Raw genomic sequence first — 18,354 nt, forward strand, 5'->3', positions numbered from 1 at the left:
AGATTCTTTGTAAGAGCAATCACTGATTAATTGTCGATGTAGACCTCTGTGGGATCATCTTGTGCTTTCTTCTTGGTCTTGTAGACCCATTTGACACCAATGGTAGACAATATCGAGTGACATACTCTTCCATCGGTTATGTATTTTCATACATATATTCTAAGATATGAGCTCCTCTGGGCCTCATATCTGAAAGTTCTTAGTTAATCAGTGATGGAACTTCATTCCTCTATGGTGAGGGAAAAATATGTGGAGATATATGTTGATCTCCACTCACTTATGGCCTGATAGACACTTCTTTTGTGTGTTCAGGTTCTTCTCCTTCAAGTGTCAATTATGCATCTCTGGATGCTTCAGTTTGGTCCCAATTCCAGGATTCATTTTTTCTTAAAAAATGACATCCCAACTGAAAAGGACTTTTTATGTGATGGGATTGTATAGCCGATATCCCATATTACTATTGTCGTATCTAGCTAGGATTACACTTCTCCCCTTTATTTTCCAACTTTTTCCTTCTTGCCTCTAAAATTTTAGTGTAGGATATGGAACAAAACACTTTGAGATGACTCACACTGAGTTTATGAGAACTCTAAGCTTCATATGATGTTTTTGTATCAAAACTTTTGGTAGGACACCTGTTGAGCAAATAGACCGCACACAACACTGCTTCTGCCCGAAAACTTTTGGCCATATTCTTATTCTTCAACATGCTTCCAGCTATGTTAAGGATTGTGCGGTTCTTCCTCTCAACTACACCATTCCACTGGGGAGTGTACGCTAGTGTAAACTGATTTTGGATTCCTTGTTGCCTAAGGAATTCCCAGAAAGCTTCTACTGTATGTTGGCCTAGTAAGGCTTAATCTCATTTTCATAATGATCAATCAACGCATCTAATTGTGCTATTAAGTGTATTTACAAGTATTACAGTTTAAAAGCACAATGAAAGATGAATAATGGAAAGCCATGAAGAACACAAGTAAATCACAGATAGCTATTAAAGATAAGCTTGGTAAGCTTGGATGAAGACCAAGCGTAAGGATATGAAGACCTAGTTAGCTTCTCATATGTATTGTGCAATAGGTCTTATATAAGTACTTTTTAGTCGATTGGACCTAGATACCTTTTAAAAACTTGAAAAATATTTTTACAAAGTCCAAATGTTATTTTAAAAGGATAACAATCAGTTTTGGAATAAAAAATAAAAAGAATATTGAATTTTAGGATGTTTAGGTGCCTGATGCTAATGCTCAATCGACCAAATGCAAAAGTCTGAACAAACAAGTCTAGCATCAGAGAGTTCGAGCTACCGAACCATAGGTTTAGTCGACCGAATGGCTACTGCCATTATAAAGTTCTAGAAATTGTTGGTTTGGGCAACCAAACTTCAGGTTCATTCGACTGAACGTAGAGTTCAATCAACCGAATGGCTACTACCAGTTTTGAAATTCACAAGTTAACTGGTTTGGGAGTAAAGACTTGGAAAATTAAATTAATAAAAGTAATAAATAAAGAGAGAGGGAAGAATAAGAAAAGGGAAGGAAAATTTAAAAAGGGAGAATAACACGACTTCATCGATGAATATCCTGAAGATTTCGGTGACGAGGTACATGTGTCTCATCGATGAGAGATTACGGAGAGAGTTTAGGGAATTTCAGGTTCATCGACAAAATAGCCACCTCGTCGACGAAGTGCTTTCATGTATTCGTCGACGAACCATTTGAATTTTCCAATGAATTCCGACCTATAAAGGGTGAAACCCTTATTTTTCAGTGTCGTTCTCTCTCTCACTCTCTCTCTCTGTAGACTCGTAACTCTCTCTCACTTCTCTTTTCGCTTTTGGCTTCGTTAAAGCTCAGATTGATGATCAGGAACCGCCACGAGGTTCCTGGTAAGATTCTCTACATCTTAGGCGGAGTAGATTTTTAGATTGGAATTTTGGGGCACCATCCCAAAACTAGGGTAAGTGAGATACTTTAAGGATTTTTAAGTTAACTTGGAGTATAAAGAGTTTAGAGATTTCTAAATGATAAATGTTCTGGGAATTGGGTTGTTTAATTTGGGAAAAATGTGATTTTTAGGCTTTTGGGCTGTGAACACAAGGAATGTCAGATTTGGGGTGTTAGTGGACCTCTCAATAAGATAGGTAAGGGGAATAAATTATAGCAGTCTTTTTCTGAATGATATTTGTTCTGTGCATTGAGTTTGTGAACAGAACTTACACTAAGCATGCACGGAAAGTTAACAAATCTTGGCAAGATCCTTGGAACTCAAAGAGTACGGGAATCAAGATGCAAGAGGCAAAGTTCAAGAATATCTTGGGAAAGGGTATTTAGAACTCATGTATTAACATTTTCATATGATTTAATTTGAGGCTCATTATAACTTAGAATGGTTTTAGGATTCATGCATTTCATTTACATCATTAGGAAACTCTCATGGACCTTGAAATGTTTTCAAAATCATGAAAAATATATTTTATGAAAGACCCAAGAAAAGATGCCAAGCAGATTTTTTAGTTAGAAATAAAAATTTGAGAGAATGGGTAGTTCGGTTGCCTGAACTCAAACCTCAGTAGCCTGAAGAATTTCTTTGGTTGCCTAAAGATTATGTTCAGTCACCTGAAGAATTAAATGGAGAAGATAGAACCTGGCCGAGGCTCTTCGGTCGCCTGAACTTGGAACCTCAGGCGCCTGAAGTTGATACTTCAAGAGCCTGAAGTTGATACTTCAGGAGCCTGAAGTCGAGTTCGGTTGCCTGAACTCGCGGGAAAGCCTAAAAATCAGTTCTTTATTAAAAAGACACGCGAAGTATCTTATTGATCCAACGGCTGAGATTAATTCTAAGGGTAATATAATATATATTATGAATATCTAAACCCTAGAACACAACAAGAAAGATATACTTCTCATTGCAAGATTTGAACCCTAGAGCCGGTTTTTCTGCACTTCAATCTTCTTCCATCTTCGTTTGGGAAAATCTCTACTGAAATCAAAAGGGCATTCATTCATACAAATAAACTTTGATCCAGTATTAAGGTTTGATCTGTCAAGTTATTACTTTTCAAGAATCTCTCATCTCTTTACGTGTTTATCATTAGAAAGAGGTTTTGATCTTGAGTGTGTATTCACATATAAAAACTGATTTTTGGGAAGATCATGTTTCGAGAAAAACTTGTTAGCTTGGTTGATTGATTGGAATTTCAAGAAGTACATAAACACATATTCATATATATATATATATATATATATATATATATATTGTTCATTGGGCTTCTTATTGAAAAACCTACTTTGATTAAAATATTGTAACTTGAAGGAAAACTTTGTGATTTTTAATTGAGTTGTACTCAAGTCAAATTTTTGTTAAATAGCTTACTTCAAATATACTTGAGCATCTTTACAAAGTGAATTGAGAACTCTGGTAGACTCTAAAGCATTCCAAATATATTTTCACTTGGGAGTTTTGATTAAATACTAATTTGTGTGTTGACACATATCATACATCAAACGATTGTATCGTTTTTCATACATTCTTGAGCTTCAAGTTATATCATATGTTAATGTACTAGGAAATTGAATTGTACTCACAAGCTTTCGTTAGAAGCATTGTTTTGAGAATTATTTTCAGATTTCATTGTAAACACGCTTCGGGTTGTGAACCGGGTGTGAGGAGGAAGCTGTACCTCTTGTGAGCAGCGGATAAGGAGGGAGCTATACCTCTTGTAAGCAGTGGTTTGTTAGGGAAGCTCCATCCCACTTTAAGGAGCAGAGTTTTTAGTGAATCCTTGAGTGGTTGCTCAAGGCGAGGACATAGGCCAAGTCGACTGAACCTCATAAAATTGCGTTTGTCTTCTCTCTTCCTTTTACTCTTTATTTTCCACATTATATTTAAATTGAGTATATTGATAGGATTGCCACACTCATACATTATTGAGCAACTAGAAGTAGTTGGTAAACTTATAAGAAGTGTGTAAAAGAAAATTAAGTGAATTTTTTTTTAATATCCAATTCACCCCCCCCCCTTTTGGGATTACACCTTAATCAACACGTATACTGAAAATGTGAACATTGCAAGGATAATGCTGCAATGAGAATAATGATATGTGAATACTGTTATGAGAATATGAAATTGAAAAAATGTGAATGTATACAATGTGAATACTACAATACATATATTGAAATATGGAAATGAGAAATGTGAATATTGCACCGTTAATTTTGCAATATGATTATTGAATTGTGAGAATTTAAATGTGAAATTTCGAAATAGGAATACAAACATGTGATTGATGAAATGAAAATACCGCATAATGATTGCTGGTATGTGGTAGTGATAGCTTTGATGGATGGATATGGAAACCCTAATGATGGGAAGTGATAAGCACGGTACCGTTGCTAGTGGTGTTAGTGCAACCACACGGGCTCGTGGAGCGTGTGGCGTGATAGTAGACTGAGCTGTATAGTAGAGTTGTTGTGCCCCCTGAGTCTGAATTAGGGCTTTTGGCCAGTCAGTTATACTACAGACATAGGATATATGATGATATTTGAACTAACCGGGTTGGCCAACCGCGGTTAGGTCTAGCCTTTGAGTCGGACAACCCTATTCATGGGGAAAAGCATGACATGGAAAGATATCCTCAGGGAAGCCATGAGTACAGATAAGAATGTATTAAAAACTAGTGACACTCATGAGCGTGAGTAAATGGAAACGAACTAAAAATGGAAATGAAATGAGAATGGAAACGAAAAGAAAATGAGAAATGAAATAGCACGAGTAAATAATTAAAGCGAAGTAAAACACATCTCCTGAGGGCTTACCGAGTAAGGTGAGTGCTCCAATGAGTATCAGTTGTAGCTAAACCCGAGTTGATTGTTGGCCTTACAAGCCTTAACATCCTATTTTGATGCTAACAAATAAGAGGAACTTAACATATTTGGTTAAGTGATGATATTTCAGGATTCAACTATGAGAAAGTAAGGTCAAGTGTTCAAAAGGATTCATGAAAGCTTATATTTCAAAGAAGGATATATGAAGCATCTCAAGGATGATTTATCAAAGTTTAAAAGCTAACATCAAATTCAAGTGATCAAGAATTGAAAGTTTGAAAGAAGCTTAGGACCAAGAGAACTCAAGGAGTTCAAGAAATCAAGAGTTGAATGAGTCTATAGGACATATTTTGTAAGCACTTTAAGTATATTCAAATATGAAATTCATTAAAGCTCATTTGGTGTAAGAGACCTAGAGACCTAAAACTTAATCTTGGAACATATTTTTTTAAGTAAACAAATTAAAATTCCAAGTGTTGAGAAGCAAAAAGAGTTCTTACAAAAATATCTTAAAAATAGTATTCTTGTACTTGACAGTAGCCTGACTGAAATCCTCAGTATGTTGACAATTTAGATGTTTTTAAAATACATAGACAGAAGGTTGTCAGGCTACTACGTAGACCTTGACAGATGCCTAACGAGGCAAATTGAGAAGCCTGATTGGGTTCTACCAGGTGACTTCCACCCTACTGAATTTGAACTTAAACTATGTATTTAGTGACAGGCGCTTGACCAAAAGGTGACAAGCTACTGCCACGTGGGAAATTTTAAATTTTTATAATAGAACGATTTTTTAAATCAGATTTCTTGGGGCTCAAACTTAATTAAAACTTGGGCACTACTCCAAGTAAACTTGGGGATCAAGTAAACACCCAAGCATACAATTCAACTCTCAATCTCTCTCAATTGCTCTTATCATTCAAAGGCTCTCTTGCTACCATATTGTGCACGAATTCTACTGAGTGTTGCTGACTTTCAATCACTGATCTTGTGTTTCAAATTTGAATCTTTCAATCATTCAAAGAATTAATCAGTGATAAAATTCCTTGAGTTTCAATTTCAATTTCATATTGTATTGCTTTGAAGTATATAGTTTTGAAATTGTACTAATCTGCTTTGTGTGAAAGCATTATTGTACGCAGCTCTTGTTTCTTGTTTCATTGATGATTCCAGGTTGTTGGATCGTTGGCCAAGTGTGGGGTATCACTTGGAGAGGTGTAGCTCTAGTCTATTGAAGGAGTGACCAAGTGTGGGGTATCACTTGGAGAGACGGTGCTCTAGCCTACTGAAGGAGTGTGTAACGGTTTTGTTCTGCCCAGAAATAAACTTGGTTTAGTGAATCCTTTGGTGGTTTGCCAAAGGCAAGGACATAGGTTGGGGATAAGCTGAACCTTGTAAAAACCCGGTGTCACTCTTTTTCCCTTACTCTATTTAAATTCCAGAAAACATATAAAATGCATAGATGATTTGATTTCTTAATCATATATACTACGCAATTTGAAAATTAAATAAACTTAAGTTTAATTTGGTTTTGGGATTGTGGAAACCGAAAGGGAGTACGTTGGTTGATCAATACTTTGCGAAAACCACAAAGGGAGTACGTTATTGGTTAACACCGAAAGACAAATTAACTAAGAGTTTATTTAAATTCTAAGTTATTAGGAATTGGAGTTGTGGTTTGCATTGAAGAAACAAGTTTTATTACTATAAGGCTTGAATCAAATACCTGCAAAAGCTAAAAGCTAAATGATTAAGTTTTGATTTACTTGAGTTGTGTTGTGATTGGTTGTGGATTAAATAAAAGAACTTTGAATTTTGTGTGATTGCCAAATCAACAAGAAGTCTAGAAATCTTTAAAAGATTTTAAAAGAGGTTAAGAATTCATAAAATGATTTAGAAGAAATTTTAATTACCCAATTTACCCCCTTCTTTGGACTACACCTTAGTTTCAGATCGGGTTAGGCTGCAAACGATATCAGGGTAGAGGGAAACTACTTGTATGAGTGGGTAAGCTTCCCTATTCTCAAGAACTTCGCTGGTAAACATGTGTTGTGTATGAATGGATTTGGGAATGAAATTTAAAAGCTTATGAAAGCTTGTGTTGTATATTTATATGATTGTGATTGTGGAAATCGTATATTTTCTTAGAAGATATTATTACTGAAAAGAATATATGTTATGATATAATGAACTGTAGATAATTTATTCCGTTTTACTGAGATGTGTCTCACATTGTAAATATTTTAGAAAATCGTGATAGACCTGGTGATAGAGCTTCAAGATAGAGGGGAGCAGATACCCTGGGTAAACAGGTTGAGTATTTTGTGTTAGGGAGGCTTGACTCCCCTAGAGGTTTTGTATTAGACTTGTATGTGTATGGTATATAACTATGGTATGTGTATTTGCTGTGGTATGTATATATATATATATATATATATATATATGAAATGACTTCTACTGTTAGGGTCATGTATATGAGTATGCTTGTATACCCGGTACCCACTTTCGGGCCGGGTTATATAATATGGTAACAGTGGTTGATGTGACTGATATATGGTATATATATGTTGATTATATGGAAAAAAATGGCATGAAAATCGGGGCGTCACATCGGGCGACTGAACTACTAGTTCAATTGACCGAGGTGTTATGATAAGTTTCGTAAACGACAAGAAATCTTTCTAATTTTCAAATATAATGTCACCAAAACACGCACAAACGACTATAATTCAAACCTACCTATATGTTGCCAACCCTAATTGTATTAGGGTGACTAGAACACATCGATTTACATTGAAAAATCCTGCTATGCGCCGTTCTTGCTGAAATTGATTTTCTGAGTTATTCTTTCAAAGTTCAAAGCTTTCAAGACCCATAAAACTAGGATAATCTCTTTAAGCTTCTTAGTAAATATATTTTGAGAGTATTGTAGTGCTTATTGTGTACGAACCCAATCTGGTTGGAGAGTTATCTTTGTACAAATCCATTATTATTTGTTTGTAAAAGACTGATTACTCTGTGATTGAGTCGTTGACAAGCGGAAGGATTGTTTTTTCTTGAAAGGCTTCTCTGCCTGCTGAAGGAGAGAGGTGTCTCCACCTACTGAAGAAGGGATTAGTGAATCCTTATAGCGGGTTGCTCGAGGCGAGGGCATAGGCACAGTTATCGAAACTTTTAAAAAATTAGGTGTCACTCAACTTTATCTCTTTTATATTTCCAAGCATATTTATCTTGAAATATATCTACTATGAATGTTGTGAATATTTTACTTTGATTTGTGAATGCTGTGAATGATTTGAAAAATCAGGTGTCACTCAACGTTATCTCCTTTTTATTGATTTAATTTGATGGAAATATTGTTGTGATTGGTATATATCTGCTAGGAATGATATTGTGATTGGTATATCACTCTTTCAAGTATAAAATAAACTATCTCGTGGTTTGAGAATATTTTGAGTGATATTGATTTGTTGTAAATATTGTTAATACTGTGTAGTTTAGTTTAACATTGAAATCTTAGCTTACACTCTTTTGTATTTAGGAATATCTATATTAGTATAGTTGTTTGATAAGAACACTTATGTGGTTATTAATAAAGTTAGAGCACTTATAAATTCATAATATTTAGAATTGATTACGCTTCCGCGCAATTAATTTTAAAATACCCAATTCACCCCTTCTTGGGATTACACCTCAACTTTCAATTGGTACCGGTTGCAATAAATCCTAGTAATTAGTAACACAAAGATCTAAATGGTAAACCTAGGTGTGCCTCCATTTGGTGAAGGTCAATCCTCCACAAGACCTCCAATATTTTGCGATGTTAACTACACCTTTTGGAAATAAAAGATGAGAATTTTTATACAAACCATGGAGGGCTTGGAGAGTTGTTGTCTAGGCAATTATGTGCCAAGCATAATAGTGATAATAAAGAAATTCCTAAGGCTAAAAGTGAAATGAACGAAGCTGATATGAAGCTTATGCAAATAGGCTCTAGTGCTATGAATGTCGTATACTGTGCATTAGAGCAAATGAATTCAATAGTGAAATTAGGATGTATTCCCGAGAGGGGGGGGGGTGAATTAGGTTCTTTAAAAAATTATTTGCAGAACTTATTTCAACCCTTAATCACTTTAAATCCTAACAATTTCAAAAATACTACTTCGATTTAGTTATTGAGTAATACAAACAAGGAGTCTCAGATATAAATGTAAAACTCAATATACGATGTGAATTATGAAATAAAGAATTAATACATTCAATTTAGTCCTTATTCAAAATATGATTTCAGCTTGAATGAGTAAGGTTTACAACAATATATTCAAGAATAAATTCAATGAATTGATTTATACTTTAATGACATAATCAATAATAAAATCTGAATTTTGGCCACAAGTGATATTTTCTTTCAAAACAGATTTTTGCAAATCACTTGTGTAACTCCAGCACTTATGCTTTAATATGAAAACCAATTTACAACTAGTTTCTCCTTTACTTACAAAATCTAAGTTATATATATTTATTTGCAATTTTAATTTAACAGCTTAATCATATAATATAAGATCAATCACAATCAACCAATATTTACCAAGATCATATTTTCAGCATAATACAATATTTCACAAGATTAGATTTTTAGTGAGTTCCAATACTTAGTAAGATTTAATATTTACCAAGATTCGATATTCAACATTATTTAATATTCAGCAATATAATGATGAAAATATAGTCAAGCACGCAGATTATATCTTGCAAAGAGTAAAAGTATATGGAAGAAGAAGAAGTTGCACACCGTTGTTTTTACAAGATTCGACCACAGCCTACGTCCTTACCTCAAGCAACCCGTTGAGAAGATTTCCTTTACCAAATTTATTACCAGATGAAGTTACAACCTCTCTCCCTTAAAGGTGGAGTTTGCCTCTCTAACAAGAATCCCCTCTCGCTAGGCAACGATTCAACAATGTTGAATCGTCAAACAATACAACAACAACAACAATTGCTTGTGCAAGAGAAAAGCTCCTCAAATGAGCAGATTAGTACACGCTAGATTCAAAATAATACTTCAAATAAATAATATGAAAGTTGAAGCTTGAAGTATATCACCTGAATAGATTAAGAGAGTGAGTTATGAAGGATCAAATCAGTTTTTCTCCGAGTTGTAAACGAGAACACAGCAGTCGCCTTATATAGACTCATATAGAACTTGTGCGTGCCGTTCACTTTTCAAAATGTGTTCTTACCCTAATGTGCGAGAACAATACGTTTAAATAGTGCACTAGGATTTTAAAAAGTTTCCTTAAGGCTTTCTCTTAATTTGGAAACCAATCACACAAGATATGGAAACAAGATCACCGCTAATTCATTTAAACATATACATCAGTCGCCTGTGCTCTTTTAAAATCAACATACTCTGAAGGTCAGAATGGTGTTAGTCGACTATGCCTGATAGGTCACTCGCCTGTGCCTATTATGTTTGTATATTTTCAAAATAGTAGCACCACAATCACTTGATGATTTATCATCAGTCGCCTGTCCTTTCAGTAAATCTTGTTTTTCAATATTTTTGATTCCAAACTTAATTCATGTAATGGAAAACTTAATTTAGACATTGAGAAAACATTTTCCATGAATAAAATTAGGTATCTAAGTCCAATGACATATCTTAGGAGCTTCAAGAAATCAGTATTGAGTTTTGAAGTACTTACATGAGACTTCCATTTGACTATTCTATCTAAGTGCCTAAGTCTTCATATTGTGAAGCTTCCAATATGTCTTCTAAGCTTTGCCACATAATGAAGAAATTTCCATATACTGTTCAATGCGTCCAATACACTGATCCAATGAATTATAACACGACTAAAGTGAACTAAATGTAGTACGCACTTCACCATAAGCTACAAACCATGATGGAACATCATCAGCTGGTTGAGCATCGTGCGGGGGTTCAGGAACCTATTGAGGTCCTGGAGCTTGTCTGCATGCCCTTCTGCCCTTTGGAAACCAACGATGCCTTTCATATTTTTCATAATCCATTTGCTTAAGAGTAGGAAATGAAAACATGTCATATGGGTACGAGTTATGAATAGGGTAAATGAAGTGGTAACTCCTAAATGATAAAAAATATGATTCAACACTCCTCCATAAGGTAAAATAACTCGTCTAGCCTCTTCCCGTGTGATCATCCATTTTAAAATAAGTCTAGGTAGATCAAGTTTCTTTCATTTGAGCAGACACCACATTACAAAATAGTCAAGGTAGGAAATGTGATCATGTGATCCTACCCTAGGTAGAATATTGTACGTGATGAGTTTCTATAGAATTTGTGCTTGAATGTTTAACTAATGATACATTGGAGGATTACCAAAATAAACTAGAGCTTATTTCATTATCAATGGCAAAAATTCCTTAGGAGTAAAACCTTGTTCCATGATCCAAGATGTACCAGTAAGTGGACATTCAAAATCTCCGTTTTGAATTCGAAATCTAGTAGTTAAAGTTTGTAGAGTGATGGCAAACAATTTATCCAAAATCTGAGTGGAAATCACTGTTTCCATAGAAAAGCAATTTATCATGTTTGCATAGAAAAGCTTAACCAGATTAGGATACTGCCCTCTAGCTTGATAGGTTATGAATTTCTCCCAACCCAGAGCATTAAACAACGGTAAAATATCAGGAAATTTATCTCTATAGAATTCAAGATCCAAAACCTTACCAAATATGGGTTTGGTAGATCGAAGATGCTTTCTATAGATTTGCTTTGCTTGAGGCGTTATCAACCAATTATCAATATCATTGGAATCATCTTACTAAGAAAAGGGATCTCGATTTGCCGCATGCTTGTTTTAGGCATATTCTTGAAGAAATCAACCAGTAAAATCCTTGAAAAAGAAGTGGGAATGAAAGATTGAAGGATATAATGAAGTTTAAATGGTTTCATCTTCGAGAAATATGACTTGAAGATGAAAGAGAGAGAGTTTGGGAGAGTGGAGGTATAAGGTCAGTTGACTAGGATATGGAAAGTTAGGGTTTTGAATAGTAAATATATATATTTCCGTAGGTAAGTCGACTATGCTCGAAGAGTCAGTCGTCTGACATGTGTATATTCTCAAATTTCACAAGTCAGTATCGAGTCAGTCAACTGCACTTAAGGAGTGAGTTGCCTGATGAGCCTGAACCTAAAGTACTTAGTAAGTTAGTGTAGTTTAAGTCGATTGAAACTAAAGTGTCAGTCACCTATCCTTCAGGGTTTGTGACTTACATATTCTTTTTAGCTTGTCCACTCATATACACTAAAGTATTTTTCTCAAATCACCTCTCTACTATGTAATAAACCTAATTCTCGTTGTATTGAGATAAACCTATCCTCTGAAAGGGGTTTTGTAAAAAATGTTAGTCCATTGTGAACATCTGTATTTACGAATTCAAGAATTATGTCTGTTTTTGCACATGAACTTTGAGGAAATGGTGACAAATATCAATATGCTTAGTCCTTGAGTGAGAGATAGGATTCTTTGAAATATTCATGGCACTTGTATGATCACATTTGATCGGTACAACCAAATATTCCAAGTTGAAATCCTTAAGTTGTTGTTTCATATATAGAGCTACTTGCTACAACATATCCAGCCTTAGTAATAGACAATCCCACATAACTCTATTTCTTGGAGAAACAAGATGATGCAAATCATAGAACACCTTCAAAGGAACTTGTCCAAGTGCCAATTAGACCGATTACGAGAGCACGAGCAAGGAAATTTAAAGCTGCACTCAAAGGACTGATTCAAGAGGCATGGACTCAAGCAAATTCGTTGAGGCCCATTGAGCATGACCCACGTGAACAAGATTAATCAACATGATTGAAACTCTAGAAGAATTTGGCCAAGGCCAAGCATAAATTGGCATGTTTAAATGCTGTAATAATGGTTTGCTATTCAAATATGGGATTTGATTCTTTGACTTTTGTGTTATATTTGTAATCATGTGCTATTCAAATATGGGATTTGACTCTTTGACTTTTGTGTTATATTTGTAATCATGCAAGACAACTTGTTTGCTTGCATGGTCTTAGTAAGTTGTTGAGTTGTTGAGCCTACCTTTGAGTTTTGTGTTATATTTAATTTGTAATCTTCCAAGAAGTATTAGTAAGTTGTTGAGAGTTGTTGAGAGTTGTTGAGGGTGGTTTGAAGTGTTTAATGCTTTGTCTCCCAGGCTATGCCTACAAAAGCATTCTTATTGTAAGAACAAAGGGGATTAGTTCAGTAAATTCTGAGAGTATTTTCTCTGCGGTTCTTTGAAGAACTATTCAAACTTATTGGGATTTCTTATGGTATTCACCAATGACTTATTAAATAGTTTTCCACCACCGTTTGTGATGTCTTTCTTATACCGAGGTTCTTGTTTCGCAATAAAACAATGGGTTGAGGTCGTATATACCAAGGTTCTTGATGCAAATCATAGCATAAATTCAAAGGAACTTGTCCAAGTGCCAATTGGGCCGGTTATGAGAGCACGAGCAAGAAAATTTAAAGCTGCACTCAACGGACTGATTCAAGAGGCATGGACTCAAGAAAATTCGTGGAGGCCCATTGAGTATGACCCACATGAGCAACAAAGATTCATAACCATAATTGAAGCTCTAGAAGAATCTAGCCAAGGCCAAGCTTAAAATGGCACATTTAAATGCTGTAATAATGGTGTGCTATTCAAATATGAGATTTGACTCTTTGACTTTTGTGTTATATTTGTAATCATGCAAGACAACTTGTTTGCTTGCATGGTCTTAGTAAGTTGTTGAGCCTACTTTGACTTTTGTGTTATATTTAATTTGTAATTTTGCAAGAAGTCTTAATAAGTTGTTGAGAGTTGAGCCTAATTTGTAATATTGCAAGAAGTCTTACTAAGTTGTTGAGAGTGGTTTGAAGTGTTTAAGGCTTTGTCCCCCAGGCTATGCCTATAAAAGCATTCTTATTGTAAGAACAAAGGAATTAGTTCAATAAATTGTGAGAGTATTTTCTCTATGGTTCTTTGAAGAACTATTCGAACTTATCAAGATTTCCTGTGGCGTTCATGAACAACTTATCAAATGGTTTTCCATCACCATTTGTGGCATCTTCCTTATACCGAGGTTCTTGTTTTGCAATAAACAATGGGTTGAGGTCGTATATACCAAGGTTCTTGTTTGTCGTAAACAACAGGTCAAGGTCTATCATTCAATTCTGAACGTAGAACGATCTTGGGTTCCTTTTTTCTAAGATTGATTTAAAAAGTGGTTATCATTAGATTAGAATCAAAGAAGGAGATGAATGGAAAACTGCCTTTAAAACAAAGTATGGTTTGTATAAATGGTTAGTCATGCCTTTTGGATTGACTAATGCTTCGAGCACCTTTATGAGACTTATGAATCATGTTTTGTGTGCATTTATAGGTAGATTTGTAGTTGTCTACTTTGATGATATACTCATTTATAGCAAAAAATGCGGACGATCACGTAGTACATTTGAAATTGGTTTTTGATGTGCTTAGGAACGAAAAGTTGTTTGCTAATCTGAAGAAGTGTACTTTTTACACTAATAAGCTTGTATTTCTAGGATTTGTTGTTAGTACACAAGGTATACAGGTTGATGAAGAGAAGGTAAGTGCAATCGAAGAGTGGCCGAGTCCCACAAGTGTAGGTAATGTTTGTAGTTTTCATGGATTTGCTAGTTTCAACTGGCGGTTTGCGAAGGAGTTTAGTAGCATAGCCGCACCAATTACCGAAGTGATCAAGAAGAACGTTTGATTTAAATGGGGAGAAGAACAAAAGAAGGCATTCTAATTACTTAAAGAGAAGCTAACCAACGCCCCCTTATTGTCTTTACCTAATTTTTTGAAAACGTTTGAGATTGAATGCGATGCTTTAGGTATTGGCATAGGCGCAGTTCTTATGCAAGAAGGACGACCAATTGCTTACTTCAACGAGAAGCTAAGCGAAGCAGCTTTAAACTACCCAACTTATGATAAGGAGTTGTACGCATTCGTTCGGGCTTTAGAGACGTGGCAACACTACCTATGGCCTAAGGAATTCTTGATTCACACTGAACATGATTCCTTGAAACACTAGAAGGGACAACATAAGCTAAATAAAAGGCATGCATGTTGGGTGGAGTTCATTGAGACGTTTCCATACGTCATCCGGTATAAACAAGGCAAGGAGAATTTGGTTGCCGATGCACTTTCTCGCAGGTTTGCATTACTCTCCAAACTTGATGCAAAATTTCTTGGTTTTGAGCACATTAAAAACTTATATGTTGATGACCACAAATTCTATGAAGCATACCAGGCTTGTGAGAAAACTATTTGTGGTAAGTTCTTTAGGCTTGTTGGATTCTTGTTTTGAGAGAATAAGTTATACATACCAAATTGTTCCTTGAAGGAGTTGTTAGTTCAAGAATCTCATGGTGGGGGATTAGTGGGACATTTTGGATTTGCAAAGACTTTAGCTATTTTTCAGGAACACTTCTATTGGCCTCACATGATAAGAGATGTTGAGAGAATTTGTGGTAAATGTGTCACATGTAGGCAAGCCAAATCCAGAGTAAGGTCCAACGGTTTGTATACCCCTTTACCAATTCCTAGTGAGCCTTGGATTGATATTTCCATGGACTTTGTGTTAGGATTGCCTAGGACTAAACGTGGGAGAGATTTGATTTTTGTGGTTGTGGATAAATTTTCTAAGATGTCATACTTTATTCCATGTCACAAAATGGATGATGCCTCGCATGTTGCTGATTTGTTCTTTAGAGAGATTGTGCAATTACATGGCATGCCTAGAACAATTGTTTCGAATAGAGATGCTAAGTTCTTGAGCTATTTTGGAAGACTTTGTGGTGTAAGGTAGGTACTAAGCTATTGTTTTCTACAACTTGTCATCCATAAACTGATGGTCAAACTGAAGTAGTAAACATGACTTTGTCTACTTTATTGAGAGCAAATCATTAAAAAGAATATCAAAACATGGGAAGAATGTTTACCACATGTTGAGTTTTCATATAACAGATCTGTTCATTCTGCTACTAAATTTTCACCATTTGAAATTGTGTATGGATTTAATCCTTTAACTCCGTTGGATTTATCTTTTTTACCTTTGACTAAGCATGTTAATTCAGATGGCAAAAAGAAAGCTGACTTTGTCAAGCAGATTCATGAGAAAGCACGACTCAACATTGAGCAACAAACGGAGCAGTATGCAAAACAAGCCAACAAGGGGCGTCACAAGCATCTTTTTGAACCCGGAGATTGGGTTTGGTTGCATATGAGAAAAGAGAGATTTCTAGTGCAAAGACATTCCAAATTGCTTCCAAGAGGAGATGGACCTTTCCAAATCCTAGAGCACATCAATGACAACGCTTACAAGCTAGATTTACCAGGTGAGTACAATGTAAGTGCCACTTCTAATGTTACTAATTTGTGTTATTTTGATGTAGGTGATGATTTGAGGGCAATTCCTTTTCAAGATGAGGGGAATGAAGCAAATCATAACACAAATTCAAAGGAACTTGTCCAAGTGCCAATTGGGCTAGTTACGAGAGCACAAGCAAGGAAATTTAAAGCTGCACTCAACAGACTGATTCAAGAGGCATGGACTCAAGAAAATTCATGGAGGCCCATTGAGCATGACCCATGTGAGCAACAAAGATTTATCAACATGATTGAAGCTCTAGAAGAATCTGGTCAATGCCAAGCTTAAATTGACATGTTTAAATGTTGTAATAGTGGTGTGCTATTCAAATATGGGATTTGACTCTTTGACTTTTGTGTTATATTTTTAATCGTGCAAGACAACTTGTTTTCTTGCATGGTCTTAGTAAGTTGTTGAGTTGTTGAGCCTACCTTTGACTTTTGTGTTATATTTAACTTGTAATCTTGCAAGAAGTCTTAGTAAGTTGTTGAGAGTTGTTGAGCCTAATTTTTAATCTTGCAAGAAGTTTTAGTAAGTTGTTGAGAGTGGTTTGAAGTGTTTAATGCTTTGTCTCCTAGGCTATGCCTATAAAAGCATTTTTAATTCTAAGAACAAAAGAATTAGTTTAGTAAATTGTGAGAGTATTTTCTCTGTGGTTCTTTGAAGAACTACTCGAACTTATCGGGATTTCCTATGGCGCTCACCAACGACTTATCAAATAGTTTTCCACCACGTTGAGGTCGTATATACCAAGGGTCTTGTTTGTCTTAAACAACGTATCGAGGTTTATCATTCAATTATGAACGTAGAACAATCTTGGGTTCCTTTTTTTTTGTTGTTGTCAGATCTCGTTATTTTGGTGGGAATTTGCATCAGTTCTTGTTTGCCGTAAAAAACGAGTCGAGGTCTATCATTCAATTCTGAACGTAGAATGATCTTGGGTTCCTTTTTTTTGTTGTTGTCGGATCTTGCTAGTTTGGCAAGAATTCGCATCATTTGGTATCAGAGCAAAAGTTCTAGTTCAGGTTTGCCTATCCCTTAAAACCTTTCTTTTATTTCTTTATTATGTGTTCTTGTAGTTTCCAAATTCGGTTCACATACCCTAATTTAGCTGAATTTTCCTTTATCCCATTCCGCTCATACTTTTTTTGTTCTAGTTTATTTCGAAATATTATTTTTTTATTGTCAAAAGCCAGTTGCTGATCATAAAAAAAGAAGAAGAAGAAGAAGAAGGATCATAAAATAAAAAAATAAAAAGAGAAATTGTTTTTTTTCATTCAACCGTGTTACTTGTATTCCTGCCATCTGAAATTCCTTGATGAGTTCTTGGTGAATCGTTACTAGAAATTTTGAAGTATTGTTTAGTTTCAAAAGAATTTGAAGAGAATTATCGAGTGGAAAAAGGCATGAGTGGTGAGAACATTAGAGGGTTAAAATCCATGTATTTTTTGAGTGAAACACGAGTGTAGAGTGATTCACCTTCTTGAGTGTAAACACGTAAGAGAGAGAATTGTGAGGTCCTTGTTTTTTTTTTTCCTTTCTAACTTGCCCTGCAGCAATCATGTCTCATAACAATTCTAAGAGCACTACCGAAGATGCTACGGAACTGGCTGATCCAAAAGGGTTTGTGGAGGCCATGATGAGTGAGATGAGGTTGGAACTAGAGCGGGTTCACGAATAGATAGATCAAATGGAGAATACACATAAGAAGCAGCCACAAAACGCCCCTAATGCGTGTAGAAGGGAAAGAGTTCAATTGAGGGGAGTGAGGGTTAAAGATGAAGAGCCTTACGGGGTTGGTTTTGATAAAGAACATGAGCGGGATTCTATTGTTAGTAATAGGAGACATGGAGTGCAGTTTAGAGAAGCTAGGAACTGGGAAGATAACAACTTGGGTAGTATAAAGATGAAGATTCCGTCATTTCAAGGTAGATCTGACCCTGACATATACTTTGTGTGGGAGAAGATAATGGATTTCGTATTTGACTGCCACAACTATTCTGAAACAAAAAAAGTAAAATTAGCTGTGATTGAATTTTCTGACTATGCTATTACTTAGTGGGATCATTTTGTTATAAATAGGAGGTGGAA

The 18,354-nt window shown here is 35.3% G+C and overlaps 1 protein-coding gene across 1 annotated transcript; it reads left to right on the forward strand.

Moving 5' to 3' along the window:
* The first annotated feature begins 15,567 nt into the window (after nucleotides 1-15,567).
* Nucleotides 15,568-17,944, forward strand: LOC131162680 (uncharacterized). The gene is made up of 6 exons (XM_058119283.1): nucleotides 15,568-15,698; nucleotides 15,861-16,231; nucleotides 16,289-16,440; nucleotides 17,109-17,168; nucleotides 17,270-17,288; nucleotides 17,820-17,944. Exons 1-6 carry the CDS (start codon nucleotides 15,568-15,570, stop codon nucleotides 17,942-17,944), a joined length of 858 nt encoding a protein of 285 aa, XP_057975266.1.
* The last annotated feature ends 410 nt before the right edge of the window (nucleotides 17,945-18,354 follow it).

This window comes from Malania oleifera, chromosome 8 (assembly GCF_029873635.1).
Source record: "Malania oleifera isolate guangnan ecotype guangnan chromosome 8, ASM2987363v1, whole genome shotgun sequence".
Lineage (NCBI taxonomy): Eukaryota > Viridiplantae > Streptophyta > Magnoliopsida > Santalales > Ximeniaceae > Malania > Malania oleifera.